Source organism: Pan troglodytes, chromosome 9 (assembly GCF_028858775.2).
Source record: "Pan troglodytes isolate AG18354 chromosome 9, NHGRI_mPanTro3-v2.0_pri, whole genome shotgun sequence".
NCBI classification, from domain to species: Eukaryota; Metazoa; Chordata; class Mammalia; order Primates; family Hominidae; genus Pan; species Pan troglodytes.
In genome coordinates this window covers 77,618,315-77,645,224 of record NC_072407.2, presented here as the reverse complement: position 1 = coordinate 77,645,224, position 26,910 = coordinate 77,618,315, and the positions used below count along the sequence as shown (strand labels likewise).

At 45.9% G+C, this 26,910-nt stretch overlaps 1 protein-coding gene across 4 annotated transcripts in view; it reads left to right on the top strand.

Moving 5' to 3' along the window:
- Positions 1-26,910, top strand: part of MAP6 (microtubule associated protein 6) — an 83,996-nt gene that overhangs the window by 46,891 nt on the left and 10,195 nt on the right. Inside the window, exons 2-6 of one of the 4 annotated variants that reach the window (XR_002938513.3) lie at positions 15,703-15,916; positions 18,022-18,218; positions 21,307-21,391; positions 21,989-22,108; positions 24,965-25,135. Coding sequence is in view for 2 of the 4 variants with exons in the window: in XM_508647.9 (XP_508647.1) it covers positions 15,703-15,916; positions 18,022-18,218 (411 nt within the window). In the remaining 2 variants the exon portion in view is untranslated. Of the gene's footprint in view, positions 1-15,702; positions 15,917-18,021; positions 18,219-21,306; positions 21,392-21,988; positions 25,136-26,910 lie in introns of all 4 variants that reach the window. The other 3 variants (XR_010147616.1, XM_508647.9, XM_016921635.4) reach the window with 3 other exon arrangements.

Sequence of the window (26,910 nt, the reverse complement as noted above, 5' to 3'; positions counted from 1 at the left end):
GGGCCTGGGTAAATGAAGTCCATGATTCACTCACCAGACTGCCCACCCGCTGCTGGCCTGGCTGCACATCCCTGATGCACCCCAGAGCTCTGGCCACCGCAGGTGAGACAGTGTGGGCAGCCAAGGGTCTCAGTGTGGGCAGCCGGGCTTCATCGGCATCACTTCCAGGGAATCAGTAGCAACAAGAATCAAAAGCAGCACAAAATGCAATAGAAGTGGTATTTCATGCCACTTTCATCATGGATGAATTGCTTGAACCCGGGAGGCAGAAGTTGCAGTGAGCCGAGATAGCGCCACTGCACTCCAGCCTGGGCGACAGAGCGAGACTCCATCTCAAAAAAAACGTAAGACAAAGGTGTTTATTCATTGGTTCAGTAACACTGACTTGAGTGCATGCTGAAACATGCCAGCCTCCAAACCAGGCACCAGGGACGCAGAGATGGGTCAGATGCCACCTCTGCTCTCCTAGGCCCCACAGATTAGCTTGGAAACAAATAACAAAGATCACAGTATAAGTCAGACAAAGAAGGTGAGCATCAGAGGAGGCAGGGATCACCTCCTTGCAAAGGGAGGTGTGTCAGGAAAGGAGATGTTCCAGCTGGATTTTTAAACAGCTTTATTGAGGTATCATTCACATAACATAAAATGCACCCCTTTTAAGTGTATATTTTCATGAGATTTAGTAAAATTATACATCGGTGCAGCCGTCTCTGAAAGACAGTTTTAGCATCCTCCCTCTCACTCACAAGCCTCGGCAACCACTGATCTTTCTGTTTCTACAGTTTGCCTTTTCTAGAATTTTCATATAGTTGGAATCATACAATATGTGGTATATTCTGTTAGCCTTCTTTCATTTAGCATGCTTTTTAAGAGTCATCCGTATTGGTTCGTTTCTTTTTGTTGCTAAGTAGTATTCCATTATATGGATACACTCATTTTGTCTATTCATTAGTTGATGGACATTTAGGCTATTTCCATCTTTTTGTCAAAAATAAATTGACCTTATATGTGAGCCAATGGTATGATGATAAATGTTTAATAACTTTTTCCCACTATCTGGAAAAAAAAAAGGGCCTTATTTGTCCTATTTATAGTGTTAGCCAATTTCCTGATATGAATACTGTCACATGGATGCTTTCAAGCTACCAATAATTTAACAATCGGTTCATTAAATTCCTGAAAATTTAACAATTATTTCTGTAAGCCAGTGTGAGCCAGCTTTAGCACACTTCTGTATGCAAAGATCTATTTCTGAACACTCTATTCCGTTCATAGATCTATATGTCTATCCTTATGCAAGTAACACACTGACTGATTACAGTAGCTTTATAAGTTTTGAAATCAGGTAGTGTAAATCCTCATACTTTGTTTCTCCTATTCAAAATTGTTTTGGCAATTCTAGATCTTTTGCATTTCCCTATAAATTTTAAGATCAGCTTGTCATTTTCTACAAAGAGTCCTGCTGGGATTTTGATATTAGTTGCTTCGAATTTATAGATCAATTTCTAGAGAGTTGCCATCTTAACAATGTTGACTCTTGCAGTATATGAATATGATGTATCTCTTTATTTATAATATTTCTTCAATCTCTCTCAGCAGCATTATGTAGTTTTCAGTGTACAGCCATTGCACTTCTTTTTTTACATTTATTACTGGCTGAGTGCAGTGGCTCATACATGTAATCTCAAAACTTTGGGAGGCCAAGGTGGGAGGATTGCTTGAGCCCAGGAGTTTGAGGCTGCAATGAGCCATGATCACACCCCTGCACTTCAGCCTGGCTGACAGAGTGAGACCTTGTCTCTTTAAATTAAAAAATAAATTAAAAATTAAAAAAAACTTATTCCTATTGTATTCTGCTTGATATTATTGTGAATGAACTTTTAAAATTTTATATTCCCATTGTCTGTTACTAGTATGCAGATGTACAATTAATTTTTATGTATTGATCTAGCATCCAGCAATCTTGCTAAACTCACTCATTTTTTCTAGTAGCCTTTGTTGGGTTTTTTTGTTGTTGTTGTTTTGTTTTTTTGGTTTTTTTGAGATGGAGTCTTGCTCTGTGGCCCATGCTGGAGTGCAGTGGCATGATCTCAGATCACTACAACCTCCACTTCCCGGGTTCAAGCGATTCTCCTGCCTCAGCCTCCTGAGTAGCTGGGATTACAGGCACCCACCACAACACCTGGCTAATTTTTGTATTTTTAGTAGAGACGAGGTTTCCCCGTGTTGGCCAGGCTGGTCTCGAACTCCTGACCTCAAGTGATCCACCCACCTTGGCCTTCCAAAGTGCAGGGATTACTCGGTCAATTCCTGAGTATTTTCTAAATGCAAGATTATGTTATATGCAAATAATGATAGTTTTGTGTCTTCTTTTCTAATCTGTATGCCTTTAACTTCTTTTCTTGTTTTATTATGGATTACCCGGCCAATTCCTGAGTATTTTCTAAATGCAAGGTTATGTTATATGCAAATAATGACAGCTTTGTGTCTTCTTTTCTAATCTGTATGCCTTTAACTTCTTTTCTTGTTTTATTATACTGACTATGACTGTCAAAGAATGTTGAATAGAAGTGTTGAAAGTGGGCATCCTTACTTTGTTCCTGATCTTAGGGGGAAAGCATTTGGTCTTTTACCGTTGAGTATTATGTTTGTTGTAGGGTTTTTGTAGATATCCTCTAGTAAGTTGAGGGAGTTCCCCTCTATTGCTAGATTGATGATGTTTCTTTTTCTTTCTTTCTTTCTTTTTTTTTAAGTAAAGATAGGGTTTCATTATGTTGGCAACGTTGGTCTTGAACTCCTGGCTTCAACTGATCTGCCTGCCTTGGCCTTCCAACATGCTGGAATTACAAGAGTGAGCCACCACTCCCAGCAATATTTCTTTTTATCATGAAAGGGTGTTAGATTTTGTCACATGCTTTTTCTTTTTTTTTTGAGACGGAGTCTCACTCTGTCACCCAGGCTGGAGTGCAGTGGCGCAACCTTGGCTCACTGCAAGCTCCACCTCCTGGGTTCACGCCATTCTCCTGCCTCAGCCTCCCAAGTAGCTGGGACTACAGGCACCCACCACCACGCCCGGCTAATTTTTTGTATTTTTTAGTAGAGACGGGGTTTCACCGTGTTAGCCAGGATGGTCTCTATCTCCTGACCTCATGATCCACCCGCCTCAGCCTCCCAGAGTGCCGGGATTACAGGCATGAGCCACCGTGCCTGGCCTGTCACATGCTTTTTCTAAGAATATTGAGATGATCGTATGGTTTTTGTTCTTTATTCTGTTACTGTATGATGTATTATCCTAATTGATTTGGAATGTTAAACTGAGCTTGTACTCCTGGGATAAACTTTACTTTGTTGTGGTGTTTAAATCTTTTTATGTTGCTGGATTTGATTTGCAAATATTTTGTTAAGAGTTTCCACATCTGTATTCATGAGGAATATTAGCCTGTAGTTTTCTTTCCTTGCGATGTCTTTGACTGGCTTGGTATCAGGGCATCAGGGAAATGCTGTCCTCTTAAAATGAGTTGAGAAGCATTCTCTTTTCTTCTATTTTCTTTTTTTTTTTTTCTCTTTTGAGTCAGTCAGAGTCTTGCTCTGTCACACAGGCTGGAGTGCAGTGGCACCATCTCTGCTCACTGCAAACTCCACCTCCTGGGCTTAAGCCATCCTCCCACTTTAGCCTCCCAAGTAGCTGTGACTACAGGCATGAGCCACGACACCCAGCTAATTTATATATATTTTCATAGAGATGGGATTTCACCATGTTGGCCAGGCTGGTCTCAAACTCCTGGGCTCAAGCAATCCACCTACCTCGGCCTCCCAAAGTACTAGGATTACAAGCTTGAGCCACCATGCCCAGCCTCTTTTTCTCTATTTTCTAAAAGAAGTTGTTAGGATTGATGTTTATTTTTTCCTTAATGTTTGATAGAATTCACCAGTGAAGCCATCAAGCATCAGACTTTCTTTGTGTAAAGATTTTAAATTACTAAGAGAAATGCACATCAATACCAAAATGAGATACCACCTTATGGTAGTCAGAATGGCAGTTATTAAAAAGTCAAAAAATAACAGATGCTGGTGAGGTAGAGGAGAAAAAGGAATGCCCATACACTGTTGGTGGGAATGTGAATTAGCTCAACCATTGTGGAAGACAATTCCTTAGAGACCTAAAGACAGAAATACCATTCAACCCAGCAATCCCATTACTGGATATATACCCAAAGGAATATAAATCATTCTGTTATAAAGATGCATGCATGTATATGTTCACCACAGCACTATTCACAATAGCAAAGACATGGAACCAACCTAAATGCCCATCAATGATTGACTGGATAAAGAAAATGTGATACATATTTCTTTTTTTATGTCCTTTGCAGGGACATGGATGGAGCTGAAGGCCATTATCCTTAGCAAACTAACTCACAAACAGAAAACCAAATACTGCATGTTCTCACTTATAAGTGGAAGCTAAATAATGAGAACACATGAACACATAGAGGGGTACAGCACACACTGGGGCCTATCAGAAGGTGGAAGGTGGGAAGAGGGAGAGGATCAGGAAAAATAACCAGTGAGTACTAGACTTAATACGTGGGTGATGAAATAATCTGTACAACAAACCCCTGTGACAAACTGTACGTGTACCCTTGAACTTAAAAGTTAAAAAATAAATAAATAACAAATAAAAAAGATATGTACAGATTTTAAAAAAAGATTTAAAATTGTGAATTCAATTTCTGTACCTGATATAGGTTTATTCAGGTTTTCTATTTCTTCTTGAGTCAATTTTTTTAAAGCAAATAAAACATTTTTTCAGATTTTTCTCTTTTTTACAAAAACATCCATACATACACAGGGTATGGTGTGTCCTAGGAAAGACACACACTAACATGCATGCCTCACTCACACGCTCGCACATACTCCTCACACACACGCCTCACGCACACACTCACACACACTTTCCTGCTTGGCCCCAGGCCTGGACCTCCAAAAGCCTTAAAGACTTTTCCAGAGCAGCCTCCCCTCCCCATGTCTGTATCTTCCCTCCCACCCACTCCCCCTCAGCCGGCCTAGTCCTTTGTGGGGCAGGAGTCAGAGCTGTGGTGGGGGAGGCCCCAGAAACAGAGAAGGCTCACGAATTGGGCAGTGGCCGAGGGGTCCCAGGGATATGCTGTGCTTCTGAGGGAGATAAAGGGTTTGGCACTATTGGATCAAGAAGCACAGGACTCCCAGAGCACCTTTCGGCTCTACCAGGGCATTGACAGGAGGTCAATGTAGGGGGCCCTCTGGCCAGGGCAGGGACCAGATGGAGGTCTGCTGGTCTCGACTGTCAGGGAGCTTTCTCTCAGTACCCGGTGGTGTTGGGAAGCTTCCAGAGTCATCTGAGGAAGCAGGTGAGAGGGACTCCCCCTGCACTCAGGGATAAGAGTCAATTTTTTTTTTTTTAAGTCTCACTTTGTTGCCCAGGCTGGAGTGCAATGGCATGATCTCGGCTCACTGCAACTCTACTTCCCAGCTTCAAGCAACTCTCCTGCCTCAGCCTCCCAAGTACCTGGGATTACAGGCGCCCACCACCATGCCTGGCTAATTTTTGTATTTTTAGTAGAGATGGGGTTTCACCATGTTGGTCAGGCTGGTCTCAAACTCCTGACCTCAAGTGATCCTCCCACCTCAGCCTCCCAAAGTGCTGGGATTACAGGCGTGAGCCACCACGCCCAGCCAAGAGTCAATTTTATAATTTTCATCTTTCTAAGAATTTGCCTACTTCATGCATATTGTCAAATTTATTGACATCGAGTTGTTCCCAGTATTCCCTTATAAAATATTTTAAAGAGTAAATTAGCATGGTTCTCAAGAAGTCATAAAATGATGTTATTTTTAGTGCCAGCTTTGTTTAAAACACATTAAGTACTTTTTTCAAAAAAAAAAAAAAAAAAGCAGAAACTTAGGTTTATGGAGTACTTCACTAGATGTACCGTACTGTGTCCTTCGCAGTTTTTACAGAGTATACTGTCAGAACTCTAGGTTACCCCCGAAGGAGCAACACTCCCTCCCACCTTTCAGGGCTTATCTGCCTTCAACATTTCCATTTCCAGTCTAGGGAACCATCTTTCTGCAAGGACAGACACAGATCGTTGGGGACCCAGCTAACCAAAAGAGCGTAGCCTTCTCTCCTCAATCTCAACTGAAAACTCTATGGCCTTGTGGCACAACCACCCCAGCATTCCTAGGACTGGTAAACCCTGACAGTGACGGGGAAATGGTTATGGGGAAGTTTTCTTACAACCTGTCACTTCTCATCTATCTCTTATTTCTTTCTACTTGAGGTATATTTGTAAGTGTACTTGTCTTAACTCTCACACTCCCCCACTCTTATCCTCCACCTCGGCCAATCGTAGGTTTTCTTATTTTGCACCATTTTTCTTCCTACAGTTTCTAATAAATACTGCAATTGAAATTAATTTGTGTAGAATCAAACTGACTCCTAGTTTGAGTTTTTGGGTTTTTTTTTTTTTTTGGAGACAGTCTTCCTCTGTTGCCCAGACTGCAGCACAGAGGCATGATCTTGGCTCACTGCAACATCCGCCTCCCAGGTTCAAGCCATTCTCCTGCCCCAGCCTCCTGAGTAGCTGGGATTACAAGCACCCGCCACCACACCTGGCTAATTTTTGTATTTTGGTAGAGAGGGGGTTTTACCATGTTGGCCAGGCTGGTCTCGAACTCCTGGCCTCAAGAGATCTGCCGGCCTCGGCCTCCCAGGGTGCTGGGATCATAGGCTTGAGCCACGGTGCCCAGCCTAGTTTGAGCAGTTTTCATTTTTAACTATCCATCCTCATGGTTTTATACACATTGCGCCTGTGGACTTTCTTTGAATGAGACATTGTTTCCCAGATGCACAAGGGCCTCTAAGCTGTAGGCCACCCATAACTAGACTTAGATAGCAGCTATATGCAGAATGAGCCATTTACGTAGTACAGGGGCCCAAACCTTGACACCTATCATTGCCAGATGTTACCCATACAAATCTTTCTATGTAAGAGAGAGGGAGCATTCTTTTCTATTAATTATCTACTCACATTAGCTTCAAACTTTTCTTTATATACTTGACCATTTTTCATCCAAGTATGTGCTTTCCTCATTTCATAAAATCATCGTCCGTGGTATACATGTACTTACTGGATATTAACGGAGGAGAAAAATCATCCTAAATAATTGGAATACTGGCATTCTCTATGCAATACTTTTTTCTCCCTCTCACACAAAAGAGACTGAGAGCTGCGCACAAGCATGTACACATACATAGATCTTCAAGCTCCTCTCTCGGCCCAGTCATTTCTGGCCAGGAGAAAGCAATCTTCCACTACCTTCTAAAAGGAGACAGAAGCTCTCTATGCCACTTGCAACCCTCTAGGTCCCAGGTTGTTCTTTCTTTTTAATCTATAGATCCTACTTCCATTAACCACCTCCTGACAATAGCTTGGCAACTGAAAGCATTCAGCGACTGCCTCCATCAGAGTGCACGAAGGAGACGTTTCCCTTCTTCAGAAACATTTTACAATAACAAATGTAGACACGATTTTTGAACGGAGACTTAACATGTTTCCATGGCAACATAAATCACCTACGAAAATCCGTAGGAAGACTTTAGACCCTTAAGACTTAAAAGCACTGTCTTCTTCCTTTGTAAAGCAGTCGAGGAATGTCAAAAAAATTTTATAAAGAAGATGGGAAAAGAATTTTATTTTCCCAGGATTTAGACACATAATAAATAATAAATACTTAGATACATAATAAATAAATTCCTCTTCCCTTATGAACAGAAAAATGGAATTTTTGTATGATCATAGTTGGCAGCAATCCATTATCCTAAGTCTCTGCTCTTATCAAGAAATGATTTGTACCAATTAACATATGCAGATGTTCTTCACAGCAGTAAAACTTGTTCCTTATATAATTCTATTTCCTTGTTTCTTGTAAATGTCAGCGTTTTTCAAATTAGCAATGAAAGCACAACCTCCCCTCTGTTCTTTTACAACACTTTCCAGGGCCAAACCCCACCCCCCGCCCCCTGCCACCCCGTGCGCTCCTGTTGGCTCCCTCCCTCCCTCTTCTGGGGCCTGGCCTCATCAGTGACAGGCGGTCTTCAGGATCTCCCTCTATAATTGCTCTTTCAGTATCTCCCGTTGAATGACTGCAAGCAACTGTGCTTAAGTGGAACAAGGTCTTAAAAAGGGAACATCTGTTTATAGTGGGTACTCAGTATTGGAGATTCAATTAATCAGGCATTCATTGAATGCTACTTTGTCCAAGTCTAACTTGAAATGCGCTCAGAAAGAAGCCTGGCGCTGGAAGCTGCTGCCCAAATTTTGCCCACTCTGGGCACCAGAATGTTGACTGCAGCGTTCAGAAGTATAACAATAGCTATCACAGATATTTGATTATCTGTGTAATTGTTGATCTCTCCCCACCTGACAACAAGGTCTGTGGAGGGAAGATCTTCATCTCTCTGTACATACTGCATTTCTAGCTCCGTGTCTGGAGCACAGAAGAAATGCAATAATTTTTCTTGAATAAACGACTCTGTAATGAAAGTCAAATACATTTATTATGCACGTGTCTACCATGGGCTTTGTAATTCTTCCGATATGAATGTCCAGGTCCTCTTCAACTAAAGAACTGCTTTACATTCTTTCTTATTTAACCCCCACATCAATTCTATGAGTAGGCCATATGTAAATCCTTTACAAATGAGTTCACCAGTGTTCAGAGCAGGCAAGACCTGGCCCATGGGTTAGAGCTAGGATGGATGTATCTCACTCCAGAGCCAGTTCTCTTTCTAGTAACTCATCATCGTCATCTGGCCCAGGTTCCATGTTTTCTCTCACCCTGTTAACCTCTGTCTGCACTTCCGAAAGGCTTGCATGTGCTGTGTGCTCTGAGACATCATTTTCTTCTGTGATGGCCTGTGTTTCTTTTTTCTGCTTATGACCTGGATCCAAGGCAGGTGCATCTTTATCAGCTTTGCTGCACTGGAGGCTTTGCTACCTTCTAAAGAAGGCTGCAGACCATTCACCCTGTTTCTTACAACAGAGTATGACTTCTCTCCATTAAGGTCATGCTGCAGCTCTGCTGGAAACTTGAACTTCTGTGCTCTGCTTACACCAGTATTTTCTATCTTGCTGAGATGACACAAGTGTTTTAAACCCTTTTTGATGAGAAGAGAAAATTTTCTGATTGGGGTTTGTATTAGAATTTGTTGCTTGTAACCAATTACTCCAAAACTTAGCCATGTAAATGGCAACAAATATTTTTGATCTCATAAAGTTTCTGAGGGTCATTAATCCAGGAATGGCTTAGCTGGATGGTTCGAGCTCAGGGTCTCTCAGGAAATCATGTGAAGGGTGGTTTGGGTCTTCTAGGCCTTTTCACCCCCATGGCTTTTGGGAGGAAGCCTCAGTTCCTCCCGACATGGGCCTCTCCACAAGGGCTACTTGAATGTCCTTATGACATGGCAGCTTGCTGCCCCAGAGAGAGTAATCCCAGAGAGAGTACAAGGAGGAGGCTACAAAGCCTTTAATAAGCCACTCTCAGAAGTCATGCACCACCACTCCCACCATCTTCTGTTTGTTAGAAGTGAGTCCTCAAGTCCAACCACACTGAAGAGGAAGGAATTAAGCTCTACGTAAGGTAGAAGTATCAAAGAACTTGTGGGCATATTGTAGGAAGTTATATGGATGCCATGAGATGTTGCATAGCAACTTTACACCCCCTCCCTGGCTGGAGCAGCCGCGGGGAGGTGGGAGCTGCATTCCACATCCCTGTCGTAGACATGATGAGACTTACATGGATGCAAAAGGACAGTTTTTACTCTCAGGGATGGCACAGTCTGGGAGGGAAGAAAGTCATCTACACAGGTAGCTTGAGGTAAAATATAGCACAGTGCATGCTACAGAGAGGTGCAGGTCAGAGAAGGAACAGAGAGACCAGAAAGGAGGAGTTGAAGGTAGAGTGTTTGTTGACTCCTCTGAAAACTTTGCCTGATCAGCAAGATCCCAAAGTCCTGCTTTGGCAGCTGCTGTGAATGTGACTATATGGCTGTTCAAAGGTTCTGGAGGAGCAGCCCAGAAAAGTCTTGCCCACTAAGTCTCCATGAGATGGTTCAAACTGGGCCTGGCTCTGCCATCCCTTAGTAGGGGGTTGAAGGCTGGCCCAGCCTTCTCTCCATAAATTTTCCTAGCACAAGTAAGCCATCAAAGAGTCATTTAAACCCAGATCTGAATATATTGATTGAGCCCACTCATCTGCAGTTCACCCACCCACCGGGGGATATCATAGCCCCAGACCCTCTTTCTGCCCCTGCAGGATTGTGTATGAGATAGGTCATGCATCAAGGCTCAAATAACAGGGTCCACCAGAGGCTCTGTTGTGGAGGGGACAGCGGGCCTTTGGTGATGCAGTTAGAGAGCACCCTGTCCCTGTGACTTCTACACATCACAATACAAGAGAAGCTGTGGCATGAGGAGCATCTCTGGGATGTCAGGAGTAGAAACTCACGGATATGGGACCCTCCCAATGTGCCCCGGGCCTCACTGTGGTATACACCCAGGCTGACTGAAGGGAAGGGCTTTCTTGTGATTACTTCCAGGAGCCAAAGTGACCATGAGCTTGAAGGAAACGAAGACAAGCTTGGGTTACACATCCATCCCCAGGTGTGAGCTTTGGAGTCAGGCATTCCTATGCCACCGAGAAGCAAGTGTGTGCCCCATGTAGGGCAGGGAAGGAAGGGCTCAGGAGGAGGTGACATCAGCTGACCAGAAATAAATCTAACAATAGCTACTTCCGTTAACTGCCCACTGAATGTCAAGCCCTTAAATCCTGTGAAGAATGTAAAGAAGATATGGAGTGTGGCCCTGGGTGGCAGCACAGGGTGTGGGAGACAGGCAGGGATTGGAGTCCTAGCCTGGCTTGACCCTAACCTGCAGCCTGACATAGGATGCCCCTTTGCAGCCATGCAAATGAGACTGGACTCAAGAATAGGATTCTGTCATAAATTTTGTCTTATCTTATCCTTTAAGAGAGACAGAATGGACTCATGAAAGAATTGAAGAATGGCATGAAACTGCCTGCTAACCACAAAGACGGCCAGTAAAGTAAATGGGCCAGGAGCTGAGAGATGGGAAATTTTGGGTTGAGTAACCCAGGAGAGGTTCCTGGAAGAGGAGAACCCTGAGCTGGGCCTTAAAGAATAGCTAGTATTGGGGCAGACTGATAGGAGGAGAGCACCACCAATGGAGAAACAGTGCTGCTTCGCTCAGAAACTTTCAGCATCTTCCCAGGCACAGCACATGCTTCCAAACATGGCATGCAGGCTCTGTCTTGCCTGGCCCCAGCTCCTATCCAGCCTGGGCACCTTGCACAGCCTCCAAGACCCCACCGTGCACCCTGAGCAGCCACCCTGATCAGTTCACCTGCTCTCTCTGAACCTGCCATACAGACTCAGACTGGTGCCTGAATTCCCTTCATCCGCTTTTCTGTTGACATCCTTCAATAACCCTTTCCCCAGTCCTCACTCCCCTTCAGAGTTAAGCATTCCTTTCCCTCTTGCCCTCTGATCCCTGTCCCATTTGATTCATCCTGTCTTTTCTTAGGATCACACATGGTCAGGTCTAAATACCTGAACTCTAGACACCTCATCCATGGCTTACACATCCCTGTGGGGTACATTCCATGCCCTTGGTTATTGTGTGGCAGATGCCAAATGAATGGATGAGTGGATGGATGAATGAATGAATGAATGATCAAGAAAAAATGTAGTTGCACAGGAAGGGGAGACCATGTTACAGGGGACCATGAATTTCTGTCAAGAGGCACTGGGCATGACAGGGCAAGAGTGTGGCCCTTACTGCTCTCAGTCTAGCATCTCAGAGCTGGAGGAGCTTAGGTGCCATCTAGCCCAGTCTGTGTCATGTAAGTCCTCTACAGCATTGCAGGCAGCAGGCCAGGCCCTGCACAGGCACCTCCAGTGAGGGCAGGCCGAGCACACTGCAGCTCTGGCACATTGCCGAAGTGTAGTGGGAAGGCTGTGGGCTGTGGAGCCTGACTGACCTGAGCTCAGACCCCAACTCTGCTATTTGCTGGTTGCATTGCCTTATGCAAGCCACTGAACCTCTCTGAGCCTTGGTTACCTCCTTTATAAAAGGGGCATAATAGTACCTGTTCTCAAAGTTGTTTTAAGAACTATAGGGAATATACAAAATTAAACAAAATCCTCCAGCTTATAAAAGGCAACTAATGAATGGTAGCTAATTTTCTTTCTATGACGTAATATTAGTTGTTGTATGTGATTAGAGAAGGTTTTATGGAGAGTTCAAAGAAAGTTCTTTCTCTTTCTTTTATTTTTTATTTTTTCATTTTTTATTATTTGGCTCATTTTCACACCTTGACGAAGTTTCTAAGAAATGGAATTTGGGCTTAAACCTAACCATCTGTCATAATTACAGTGAACCTATCCTGCAACTCATTAACAAGGTCTCATGTGAAGATGATGTACCAGAGTTGTTCAAGATCAGGGGTTACCAAACTTTCCCACAGGGACATGTCCCACTGTTAGTGCTCACAGGTGAGACGCTCCCCAGCCCACAGGGGCCACTGCAGGGATGCAGGAGGCTGCAGAGGTTGGTCTGCAAGAGGTGATCCAGAAACAGCACTTAGGAATAGGGTACACCTATCTCAGTGCTAGTTCTGAAAGTGGGCAGGGGTGCGACAGAGAATCCAAGTTTCTGCCATCATGTGTTTGGGAGCCAGGTTGTCACTGACTGGGTCCTGGAGGCCCAGGCCCAAATACCAGGAGCCCATCTAACAGGCAAGGCTTCGACTCTGAAGGATAGAGGGAAGGAGGGAGGGACTGTAGCCTCTGGCAGGTAACGGTGGCCACAGCCCCACATGTTCCCTGGGCCAGCCCTAGGCCTGTGTGTAGGGCCAAAATGGTTCAGAAGTCAGGTCAGGAAGGAGGATTGAACCTAAAGAAAGTGGAGAAGTGAGGAGGAGGGGTGAGGAAGGGTTCCAAGAACAGCCTTGTTGCTGGGGTGTGTGGGATGCCGTGAACAGAATCAGGAGAGCTTCAACCTCTTTCCAAAGCCTATTTTCTTCCCAATTTCCACGTCTCAGTGGGGGACTACCGCCCCCCAGCCAGAGTCCTGGAGTCTCCCCAGATGCCCCCTTGACCTCACCTCATGAGTTTCCAAGTCCTGCCCATTCTCCCTCTTGACCCAGCACCCTCTTCTCCGCCCCCTGCTTCCCCTACTTCCTAACAGCAGTCTCCTGCCTGGCCTCTTGCCTCCACTATTCCCTTCTGTCCACCATTCACACTGCTCTCAAAATTCTCTTTCCAAAACTAACCTGGCCACACTCATCCTTGGCTTGAAATCATTTGGCAACCCTTAGCTACAGTGGAGACTGTCCCCTTAACATGGCTGGCATGGCCTCCATGGCCTGTCTAGCCTCTTATGCCCTTCCCCACTAAATGTGAGCCCAGCCACCCACACTGTCTGCAGGTAGGTCCCCACAGGGCCTTTTCCTACTCACTTGGGTTCCATAGCACCCAGCATCCTGTTAGGCAGACCATAAGCACTCAGTACATATTTCGTAAATGCATGAATGAATGAATGGGTGAAAATGAATGATGAGGGAGTCCAGGGGGAGAAAATAATTTTTAGCAGGGAAAACAAGACGATTTGGTTCTAGGGACATTGAGTCTGAGTTGTTGGTAGGTGTCTTTTTCCATTTTCTGTTGCCTATAACAGAATATCTGAAACTGGGTAATTTATAAGAAATAAAATATATTCCTTACAGTTCTGGAGGCTGGGAAGTCCAAGGCCAAGGAGATGTATCTGGTGAGGGCCTTTTTGTTGGTGGGGACCCTGCAGAGTCCTGAGGCAGCTCAGGGTGTCACATGGCGAGGGGGCCAAGTATGCTAGTTCAGGTCTCTCTTCCTCTTCTTATAAAAGCCACCAGTCCCACTCCCATGGCAACCCATCAATCAATTGCCTATTAATACACTAATCCAGGAATTGGTTAAATCATTCCTGAGGGCAGAGCCCTCATTACCCAGTCACCTTTTACAGGCCCTACCTTTCAATACTGCCACACTGGGGATGAAGTTTCAACATGAGTTTTAGAGGGGACAAACATTCGAACCATAACAATGGGGCATCTAGGTGGGGACCCAGGCTGCACTGGAAAGGAGAGTCTGAAGCTCAGGGAAGGGTCTCTTAAAAGCCAGTAGTCTCTCTTCACATATGAGCCAGTTCCCCTAAAGAAATACGGAGATCAGGAGGTCAAATAACCGGCAAGTGGCTCAGTGTTACCAAATCAGCTTTATCAACTAAGACAGCCTCAGAGCTAGAAGGACATTATAAGGACCTTGTTTGGCCTAATTCTTTCATTTTACAAATGAGAAAACGAATGCTCAGAGCAGGGAAAGGCCTGCCAGCATAAGGCAGTGCTAGCACGAGAGCCCGCGTGTCTCCGTCACAGTCCAAGCTTTCTCCTGCCTCCTGTGGCCTCCTTGTTCCTGGCACTCCTCTCTGAGCCCTGAAGGAGGGAGTCATCAGTGAGGGAGACAGTGGGACTTCGAAGAACCTAACTCCACAGATATTCATGCCCTAACTCCTCCTTTCCCACAATGCAGCTTTTTGTGCCCCCAAAGGAGAACAGACCCGATAAAGACCCCAGAAGCCACAGAGCTCATGCATTGACTCTCGTGCACTTAACAAACAGAATAGACCCTCGTGGCCTCTGTCAACAGCTACATTTTTTAACTCTGTTTTGAACATTGTCAGTCATCTACTCTCCAGCCCTATAACAGATCATAAACAGCTGATTAGAAACCACGAGATGGATTGCAGAGAACAAGAAAACTGACACATTGACTCAAAAAAGCGGCAGATGAGGATCATTTAGGATAAGGACCAATAGCCATTTACACCAAAGCACACGAAGATGCTCCTACACACACACAGCCCAACACAAGTCGTAGTTGTGATCTCCAAATTATGTTCAGTCTGTGTTGCTTACTAACGATCTGCAAATATTTAGACATTTCACGAGGATGTTCATCTAAAGTGATTAAGATTGTTAAAGTTCTGGCCCTCCAGGAAGCAAGCCCTCTGCTATTCAAATGGGGGAATTATCCTCAAGGAATCTGGGCAACAAAAGTTCTTCATTATGAAAAAGGGGGGAAGGGAACTGGCATTCATTGATATGCCACAATATATCAGACAGTGTGCCTAATACATTGTCTCATTTAATTTCACAACTCTTCAACTTTGCACATAGCCGGCACTCAATATTTTTTGACTTCATGAATGACTGAATGGGTTGGGTTTTTTCAGTCTCATTTTCAAGATTGGGAAAAAGAGCCCTGAAGATTAGAATTGCCTGCCCATGGTCACACAGTGTGGAGCTGGGAACCTGATCTCTTTCTCCAAGGCACAACTGCTATTGCCACAACCCAACCTGGGTCAACTTTGCAAGAAGGGAGACTTGCACTCTTCCTTATGAAAGAGTGAGGCTAACCCTCCAGCCACACTTCAGTCAATGCTGCAAGCACTGATGGAGAGCTTGCTGTGTTTGCAGCCCTGTGTCAGGAGCTCTGCTTCCAGGCAGATGATGCTTCATATCACATATGCTTTCTTTGACTAACAGGAATGAATTCAGGGCATGGACGGACATCAAGCCTGTGAAACCAATAAAGGCCAAGCCCCAGTATAAGCCCCCAGATGATAAGATGGTTCATGAGACCAGCTACAGTGCTCAGTTCAAAGGAGAGGCCAGCAAGCCAACAGCAGCTGACAATAAGGTCATTGATCGCAGAAGAATACGCAGCCTCTACAGCGAACCCTTCAAGGAACCCCCAAAGGTGAGACAGACCTTGTGGGAACCCATCAGCACAGCCTGTACCATAAGGGTTAACTGCAGCAGAGCATGGGGTGGGCTGCTGTCAAATCTGGCCCAGCCTCCATGGGCACCTTTAAAATCCCTGCTTCCTCTAAAGCACACTGAGACCCAGGGGCATCTTCAATAGGAACCTTTGTTAAACTCAAAGGGAATATTAAAGAGGAACATCACCTAAAATAAAGACAGCTTAAAGGCTGGCAGATTTCCAGGGAATTAGCTTCTGATTTTGAGAAATCCAGATAAACAATGGCAGAAAACCTCACCTGAGCCCTAAATCCCCTTGTCTTAAAATGGATGTGCTTGGGCCCCAGAAGGGCTGGCCCAGTATTGCAGGCCCCCATGCCCGGCTCCCCTCCCACCAGACCCTGCCTTGCCTCATCCTTGGCTCCAATCACTGGACCCTTTCTTCCCTCCCTAGTCCCTGAAAAGCACCTGCCCTCTCTCATCTTCTCGGGCTAAACACCATCCACTGTGACTTCTCGGTCTGTCACAACACACCTGTCACATCAGCTATAATATATGTTCCCAGCAATTTGTTACCAAAATGAACAGTTTGTGAAAGTGGACTCAAGGATTTTCCTAAGGTAACATTCCTCCACCTTACATAGGAGTTCGTGATCAGGAGAAGCATGTTGGAGATATAGCTGGTGAAGCAGGAATCATATAAGCCATGCAATCTAGCATCTTCTGATGTCAGGCCCCATGGAATTGTACAAATATCCACTGTCCTCTCTATAATAGCAGAAAATGTCTGAGAACCTAAATAACTCTGGAACCTAATTATCCTTTTCTCTGCTTTTGTCCTAAAGTCTTGCACTTAAGTGGAGTTTCCTATTTGGCCCAGGACCAGTTTATGGGTAAGGTAACTAACCGACCCAGTTTGCCTGGGATTCTTCCATTTTAGCACTGAAAGTTCTGTGTTCCAGGAAACCTCTCAGTTCCAGGCAAACCAGGACGATTGGTTCCTTTCCTTACAGGTCAGGAGTGACTGAAAGCCGCTGCACCTCAGTGAGTGAATGATCCAGCCTACAAGGCCCAGCATCAGCTCTGTCCCTCCAGAGATGGTGTGGCACCCGGGGCATGGGGTCAGCATTGGACAAAAGAGGACGTAGAGAAGGAAGGAGGGAAAATGAGGGAAACTAAATCTAGAGATAGATGAGGGGGGTGGCCTATTGAGGGGTCACTTTCAGTGACTCAGAAGTTTCCTGAGAAAGAGCAGGCAAGGCCATCTTCTCCAGATGAAGGGGACAGAGCTAGAGGAGGGAGGCTGGGGAGAGTGGAGTGAGCTTAGAACAGCTGCTCTGGGGAAAATGGTGGAGGAGCCAGGCAGAGAGGAGGAGCAGAGTGCTGGCAGCGGAAAGCCTAGCTGAGACTGGAGACGCCCCCCTGCCCAAAGCATCTCAGCGAGGATGCTTCTCCATATGGGTGAGCCAGCCTAGAGACAGAACAGGGGAAGCCAGCGGGTGCTGCAGCGACCCACCGCCCCAGAACATCTGCATCTTACATCAACAAAGGTTTATTTCTCATTAATATCCATTGTGGGTTGGCTGCCACTCTAACCCTCGTTGCCTCTTCATCTGGGTCTTGGGTGGCAGAGCAGCCTGTCTCTGTGGCAGAGGAAAAGAGAGCACTGGGCAGCACAGGCTGACTCTCGAATTTTCCGCCTGAAGGTGACCCAAGTCACTGCTCACATTTCATTGACTAAAGCAAAATCCTATGCCTGTGGGTGTGTTGAGCAACGTGATGAGGTGTTAACTTCCTACAGGGAGGGGCTCAAATATTGCCCAACAGTGGTATGGCCCACTGCCTGGGGTGGTCGGTGGAAGGCTGGCAGGACAAGGGAGCCCACGTGGCCAGTGGGTGCAGCCAAAATGACGGAACAGGGAGTTCAGACGGGAGATGCCGAATGCCCTAATGTCCTTGGGAACACCTTATGCACTGTGCTCCACCTGAGCCAACCTCTGTCATTACCGTTATTCCTTAATTAACCATATCTTTTCTCTCTAAATTCCTTCCCACGCCCCACCTTTTTGTGTTTCTGTATTTGCGGTCTGTCTCTGCGTACAGGTGGAAAAACCTAGTGTTCAGAGTTCCAAACCAAAAAAGACCTCAGCGAGCCATAAGCCCACGAGGAAGGCCAAAGACAAGCAGGCGGTGTCAGGCCAGGCTGCCAAGAAAAAGAGCGCGGAGGGCCCGAGTACCACCAAGCCAGACGACAAGGAGCAAAGCAAAGAGATGAACAATAAACTGGCTGAGGCGAAAGAGTAAATTTCCCTGCACTTTCCTTTTACTCTTCTCTCTCTCTCCCTCCCCCCAACTTTTTTTTTTTAAACCAACAAACCAAAAAAGGCCACAAAATTAATTAGAGGCTTCTCATCTGCCTTGGTCCTGAGTGTTCCAGGAGCTCTTTGGTTTGGCTTCTTTTGATGGAAGAATCCTGCTTCACAGACTGAGTGGCAGGCCTCCTCCTGAGGGCAGCCCCTGGAGCACCAGGAAGCGTTGCCGCTGGCTGTGCCCTCCCCTGGCACTCCGACTGCATGCTGATGAGCAAGGCAGGCAGGTCTGAGAGGCGAAACAAATCTCCCGGCAGTGCTTGGAAGTGTCTGTGGGGTCTCCTCCTCCCAGATCCCCAAGATCTGTGTCACTGGTCGATTTTGAACTTTAGGTACATGTGTTCTTTTCAAAAATTCAGAGAATCGTCATGTGCCACAGAAGCTCAGCCTGGGCTTCAGCAATTGACAAAATTTGAAGAAATATTAAACAAAAATAACAAAAAAAGAAACAACCTTGGCCTTAACGTCAATAAAAGGGAGTTGTGTCTGTTAAGTGGTCTTTTCATAGAATCGTCCATTAGACATGTGTGCCTGTGTTTAGCTTCCTATCAGTGGGCTTTAAATTGTATACCGAGTCATAGATACACCACTGATAACTAAAACTAGATCAGGGCTGGTGAAGAAGGTTAGGTGTTTTAGGTACATTCCAGCTGTCATAGGAAGATCACAGAAATGAGGAGGCTGTTTTCCTCTGATTCTCCTCGGCCGACCACCTGTCCAATGCTGCTGGTTTCGCAGAGCGACCGGTTGGAGATGTCTGAGGAAGAAAGTTCAAGGTGTAGGGATAGTGTGTTTGGAATTTGACTTTCCGTTTCTGAGACCCAAGGGGGCGTAGATGTAGTGGCAAGTGTGGCGATGTTTACTCTCCCTTCCTGAACCGCTCTGGTCTGCTCCTCAGAGAGGGCAGCGGTGCCAGGCCTCAGGTCAGGGAGAATGTCTGTGACTTAGCTGCAGACTAGGAGACTGCCCTGCTAACTAATTAGCAAGCAGCTTTGACCTCATTAATATATAAAAGCAGCTCTCAGTATATTCTGTGTCATGTGTGTGTGTGGCCAAAGCCCCCAAGGGTGGCAAGTGCCACCTTCGCTGTGCTAGAGTTGTGTTGTAGGAATTAGTCAGGGAGTTGTTGTGAAAAAAAAACCCCAGTGCTTGTGAGGGAACGCAAAATAATTACCAGAAAAATAATATTTGCCAATGTGACGTGTATATTGCTCAGCACACTCTGTATCTCCTGTCCTTAAAATCCTCTTGTCCCCGGCATTCTGACACAGTGGGCTGCCGTCCGGGGTCAAGCCCCGGCGCAGGCTTGCTCTTCTTTTACAATGAAAGGGGTGAAGAGTGAGGGTCTCACAGTTCCTTACCTCAAAGTCCCTTTAGGTCCTTCTGGTTTGGAGGAAGTGGAGCCTCCACGAACTCTCTCTTACTCCAACCATTCAGGCAGCAAAGTCTCTGCTTACATCATTTTGGTTGTCACCTTGGGGCTGAGTGAGAAGTCTTTTGCAAATTAATTCGGCATGTGCTACATGAGCCATAATTATTAACAGAACAGGAATATCAGAAACAAAGTTGTTGATCAGGCCCACTGCGACCTTCCTTTCTATCTCAGGGTTTGAAACTGTGAGGAAGGTGAAGTATGAAGGAAGGTAGAAAATGCTGGTGGGTCTCCATGTTTATGAGTCACAGATTTTGAAAGCTATCAGGAAATGACTAGAGTGGATCCCGGCACTGATTCCAACTCTTTGCCAGCTAATCTTAACATTTAGCAGAAAGCTCTAGCAACATGATCTTAATTGTATCCAGAGGATTTGCCAATGTATGTTCAGTCTCTCAAGATTTGGCATTGGTCAGACATGTTGATGCTAGCCACAATTTGGATTTCTCCATAGAATAATCATTTATTTTTGCAGATCAAATAAATCAGAGTTTACAATGCACAGGGGATCATTTATTTAGCATTCCCTTGCTAGAAGCCCGTGTGCCAGGCACTGTGCTAGGCATGGTGGGCAGTATAAAGAAATCTCTCTCCACGGCCACACAACCAGAGGGTGCACATGACTTGATCCCTATGACCAAGTCAAGTTGGTGTTGCCCAAATCGCAGTTTGCCATAAGGGTCCCACAGGCTTCCCCACCCCCCGCCCCCACTCACTGCCCCAGGGACCAACTTCCTACCCTCACCCAAGGCTTTAGAGGACCTGTAGCATGTCTTTTTCAACCTGTCAGTATCCCCTTCTGCTTAACACACCCACTGAGAAAACCCTGTTTGTAGTTCACTTTGACTCTTGAATGTGTCACTTTACTGGCAAGAGACTTCCTTTGATTTCTACTGTTTACAAATAAAACTCAGCCAGTCTCATTCTATATCCCAAACGTACTGAATGAAACTGATTTTGGTTCCACAAGCAGTGTTTGGGTGTTGCCTTCCTGAAGGTGACCAAGCTTCCAAAGCTTGTCCCACTGGCCTCTGTACATTTCCCTGTGGTTCCCCATCCTTCCCTGGCGAGGGAGCTGGGACTGAAGCTTTCCCGCTGTTTCCCTGCCTGCAAAAGCAGCCCCAAGAGCTGCGCATTGGCTTCCCTCAGCAATCTGTCCTGTCTGTGCTCCCATTCGGTCCACATAGCTTTCTTTGCCTCTCTGAGGCAGACAGGAAGTGTCTAATTACGATTTTGTGGCCTGGGTTTTGTTGCATACCACAGATTGTCTATGTAACATGTAGCGCACACCTCTCTTGGTGCTATTTCATTCCTGCTGTAAGAGAATGACAAAAATATTCATGTATAGCCAATTGATTGTGACGTGCTTGTGGTCTGTGCTTGCTCAGAAAAACAAACAAACAAACAGTTTTTCCAATTATAAATAAATGCTAAAGACGAACACCACTTTCTTGATCTTATTTCCTTGGTGAGGCCCACCTGAGTAGGTGAAGGAATGAACCTTTTGCACTTGAGCCATTCTCTGCAAGATGAGCTGTGCCCTGCAGTCTTCCTGGGGCTCTCCATAATGCAGCTTGATTCTTTTAGATTGCCTCTCAGATACTATTGGCAAGCAGTCAGAGCTAAGTTTTGGGAAAGCGAAGATGGACCGGGAGACGCACTGGCCAAAAAGGTAGTGTAACATTTTGATCCAATGTTGCCGGGAAGAGCGACCGCCTGCACCGAGCACCACCTTGCCACACTGGGAGGCTGGGCTCTGACTCTCTGCCTCCTTCCTGTCGACTGGCAGGACTGTCATTTCTGGCTTTTTCTCCTCCCAAGGGATGGCAGAGATGCCTTCACTTGCTCAGTTAATCTATGGTCACTGTGGATGTTCCACCCATAGGGGGCTGGCTCACTGTGGGTTGTGGGGGTGACAGTCGTGTGTGTGCCTTATGTGGGGGTGCTGAAACAGCCACCAGACAGGCCACCAACAGATCAGGTAGTTGGGAACTCAGATGAAGGACAGGCTTCTTCCAACTAGGGCTGGGGAGTCGCAGAAGGCTTTGTGGCAGAGGGAGCCCTGGAAAGCAGCTGGGGTGTGGATATGTAAGGGCAAGGCCACTGCAGGGAGCAAGTCTAGAAATGGAAAATTATGGGGCTGGGTGGGAACCTGAAAGCTAGGACCAAGTTTGCCCACTTTGTTATCCTTCTGGTAAAGTGGAAGACAAAAGATTTTATACTCTTCATTTTTCCAACATATGTTGATTGAATACCTATTATGTGCCAGGCACTGTGCTGGGCACTAGGGAAACCAGGATGACTGAGACCCCGCCTCTGATCACAGTGGGGCACGAAGGAGGAGGCCATTCTAGCTGGTTCCATGGATCAGGGAGGACTTCAGCGATGGGTAGGTGTTGACCAGGTGAACAGAGCCGGCGGGGGTGGCCAAGGCATGCCAGATAGAGGGGTCTGCCCAAGCAAAGGTCGGAGGGGGGCCATCAAACACCAGGTGAACTTCAGTTCTGGGGGGATAGCTCCCTTGGGAGGGTCATGGCACAGGCTGGAGAGTGGCAGAGCTCGGTGGTGGAGAGGCCTGGTGCACGTGAGTGGGCGGTTGCTAACTGGGATCTCCATTTCCATATGCCCAGATAGTACCTACACCCTGCATGCTCCCCTGTCATGCTTCTCTTGCTTGCTTATGCGTCAGGCGACACCACAGATCCTCTCTTGCTCTAAGCTAGGAGCCCTAGGGTGGACTTTTATTGCTGGACCTGATTGCTGAGTTTTGGGGGAGGCAGGGGTAGAAATCAATCAAGGGTGGTATAAATGAAAAGCCGTATGTATTTGTTTTCCAGATGAATAGAAAACATCCCACCCACCTGTCTACTTTTGTATGAGGCAGAAAACACAAAAGCTGCTCAAGAAATAAAACAAATACATAAAAGCATATTATTAAGCTCTCTTTTGACGAGTTAAGGGAGAGAGACAAAACGGGGATTCAGAGAGGTGGTAAGATAGACAAGCGAGAAGTAGAGAGGTAGAAATAGCGGCACAGAGAGAAAAAGACACGGGAAAGCACACATATGAAGACAGCTAGAGTAACCTAAGAGAGTGCGAGAAGGTGAGACACACTCAGAGTCAGAGAAAGGGCAAGCGTTGGGCAATGGAGAAGGCAGGAAGGGAGGGGCCTTGCCAGCTTTGTCAGTGCTGCCCACGTGGTCAGGGCTCTCCCAGAGGCTCTTCCGCCTGTGGTTCCCACCATGCTCCCCTCTGCTGCCCAGAGCCCCAGGAGGCAAATCTATAACCCATCACTCACATTACCTCCCTGAAACAGCAAACAAACAAAATTCAAACCAGCCCCCTATTTTCAAAATAGGTCATTGTTGCTAAGTTAGCTATAAATGTATTTCAATTCTTCCTTAGAGTTTGTGTGTTCTTCATGAAATTCTTCCCTCTTTTGTTTCACTAGGGTTTAAGAATTTACAACCTGCTTCTCATTTCTCATAGATTTGAGGAGCGTCAAGTCCCATTTCACAAAGGCTATGGACTCCTTTAGTGTGTCACTGTGGTTTAAGGTTCCTTTTACTGCTAAAATGTCTCAAAGCAGTTCACATTTTCAGGACCATAGGTACAGAAGTTTCTTTCAGGATATAACCTGTGGACCATCTGCGTTAAAGCAAGGCTCCACCCCTAGCACCACCTGAGACCAGCAGGGTTAGGAAAGCGGCTAGGGCAGCCAAGGCCACTGGAACAGGAAAGACAGCTGTTTCAAACAAAGGGAGCCCAAACTCCACTCTCACAGAACCGGGCATGTGTTTCAACCCCTACTTCCACCCCACTGCCATTTGATGCATATATCCTCATAACACCTAGACCATCCTAGAATTCCTACAACAGGGAGAACTAGAATTAACACCATTATGTATTGTGTTATTTACCCTATGAATACTGGTTAACATGGACAGTGCACTTAGGCATTTACAAAATTTGTGAGTGGAAACCAGTGCTGCTGTGCAACGCTGTGTCTCTCACTAACCTCCTGGAGCATTAGTGTCCTCCTCTGAAAATGGGGACACTAATACCCCCCCTCAGAGGAGCAGAATGAGGATGAAATGACATGAGGGCTGTAGGGAACCCCTGGAGGACACTAAACATGTCACTTCACGCCCTTCCCCTCCCTTTAGAGTACTTGAAAGTACTTGTCCACTTTCTGACAGATACATACTTAGCTGTTAGTAATACACGAAGTTGATTGAGGCAAACATTCTTAAGAAGATTGCTTTTAAAGAATTACAGCTATTGAATTACCTTGAGTCCACAGACCTAAATGGTAATATTCTAACAATTTATATGTATGCGTTGCTTATGAAGCGTTTCTTTCTGTGCCATTCCACTGAACCCTCCCAATGTTATGGGGCAGTTGTTGGCCCCATGTAACAGAGGAGAAAGGGAAGCTCAAAGAGGAGGGGACACCTGCCAGCTTGGTCAGGCTTAGAAGATGGAGAAAGTACTGGAATCCAGGCTTCCAGCTCCATAGCCTGCTGTCTATCCCTCTCACCTGAAGGAGGCTCAGCTGGCCTGAAAAGAATCAGGTTTCAGACAAGTGGGACCCCCCAATAAAAACTAAGCCCATACCCCACAGTGCCACACTCTGGCTGGGCCATTCCAGGTCCTCCAGCAAGCTTGCCTAGTACCCTCTTTAAATCTTGGGACCCGGATACAAACTGAGGGAAAATAAGAATGGGGTCAGATCTGTATACATCTGGCTCAGACGTCCTGGCTGTACTGACCAATTATCACAGCCAATATACAGTTTTTCTCCTTCTGATACTAGCTTGCCTGGGTGACTGCAATGTAGGTTACTAAATGCAGAATTGTCCAGCAGATTCTTCATTCACAAGAAATATACTCAGTCCTGGAGGTACCAAGATAAAACTGGTATCCATTATTATCTGCAGTATATGAGTATTGGATCTGAGACTGCCATTTTGAGCATTTTATTTCAGCCAGTGGAATTGAGCTTAAATTTCTGTCCCTTGTCCTCATGTAATGGGCCTCAATTACTTGTTAACCTGGCATTGTATATAGTGATCTCGACAGATGGCCCCAGAACTCTTATCTGGGGCCAAGAGAGCTTCAGATGCTGAGCTTTAAAAGTTACTGCCACTGCTTGCTACTGGTTTAAGCTGCTAGAGGGATCTTTATGCAAATCTGACCATGTCACCCTGTGCTTTAAACCATCCGTGGGCTCCTCGTGGCGCAGAAGCTTCTTGTTCCCTCGGTGCACCATGCTGCTTCTCACCTCCATGCCTTTACCCTTGCTGTCCACCTGCCTGGAATGCCCTTCTCCTGCTTCTCCACCTGGCTAACTCATCCTTCAAGACTCCGCTCAGGGGACAGCTCCAGGAAGCCTTTCCCGCACCTCCCAAGCTGGGTAAGCTGCTCCCTGTGTGTCTTCATGATGGAACTTGCCACATGTACTGTGTCATCCGCTCATGTGTGTATCCCCCTTACCAGACCGTGCTCCCCCAGGGCAAGGGCCAGATCTCTGTTCACCTTTGTAGCCCTAGCTTCTGGCCCAAAGCCTACCATAGACAGTGTCTTCTAAAGTGCTCATTGAATGAAAAATGAGTGAGTGAATGAATGATGAGATTCACTGTCTGCCTCCACATTCACCATGGTGCTTCCACAAGGCTCTTCTCTGACTATTAACTGTCTCTGCTCCCATGAAAGGGGCAGTTTTGTGAGAGGTCACAGCAACTGCAGACCAGAGAGCAGTCAATGGCTGGTTTTATACTGGCTGGCCTCTGTTCAGGCCTGCATACCTCTGTACTTTAGATAGCCACTTTTTCTAAACAGTCTTGATTGCATAAAATCATGGGCCCTTGGTTACAGGGTAATCTAAGAGGTTGGCCAATCTCACTCCCTGCTCAGTTCAGGGCTCCTAACTCTAGGGTGACAGGACCCTCCCCACCACCACACATTTCACAGGCATGTCTAATTCCAAGCAAGGATTATAACCAACAGGCTGGTTCTAAATCCAAGCTCTACTATTTACTAGCTGTGTGACCTTAACTGAGTCTCTTAATTTCTTTAAGCCTCCAATAGATAACAATAATACAAATATCCATCACTCTTCGAATATATTTGGTTCCCAATTCAGGAAGCAAGAATTTGGCCAGCAAGGGATAATTTTATTTATTTCGACCTGTTTGTTTCCAGAGTTCAGGATAGCAGGTGGCAAGAGCTCTGAAAGCAAGGGATACCTGATTCCCAGGCCTGCGGTGAGGGCCCCATGGGGAGGCATGCAAAAGTCCTCTGCAAACTGGAATGTGCAATGCCCTCGCCAATAGCTCATGTTATGGGTAGTTTTGCTGACCACAGCTTCCCAGTTAATTACTGCCCCTGGTCCCTAACAGTATGGCAGCTGGAGCTACACAAGGTGAATCCACTCCTGCCACACAATGGCCTGAGATTAACGCCATCTAGTGTTGGCTCTTGCTGCCTCTTCCCGTCCCCCAGCCTTTCATCTGGCCCCTGCTCTCTAAGCACACCCTATAAATCAGCTGGTGCAGATCCATCTCTGCAATTCCACATTCATTTGGAGTGATCCCCTCTGGATGCAGGAAACCAATTTTGATTAATTGCTCAAGATCCGATCCTTTGCTTTAGATGGGGGTTGGGGGAAGACAATGATGATTTGCAAGTTCCCAGGAGCATAGTGTTAGACAAGAATTGAGCGCTGCCTTAGTCCAACACTTTACATTTTAAAAAGGGTCATTAGCAGAATTATTAGATTCCTGGCAGCCCACTGGGACAATCTACTGTGCCTTTGACTTTGCCTTCTTGGTGCTAAAACAATCGAGAATGCCTTTAAAAATATTTCTCATACAATTGGAAATTTATTTAGTTCTCCTTAGCAGGCCAAATCTAGAAAAAGTATTTAACAATGGCAAAAATAAATAGGTAAATAACCACAAAGAAAACATAACCACCTAGCCACTTACCCACCTAAGTGCAACCATTTCCCTGTATTTCAGAAGAACATGTCTGCCTGGAGGGAACCCAGAGTGGCAGGGAAAGACCTGAACTAGGGGCTGGCCCCAGATCTTGATTCGACTTTTGTAAAATGCAGAGTTGCCACAGCCTAGGGGGAGGGAATGAACCTTTACTTGGCCTTTACACACTTCGTCTCATTTAATCCTCACA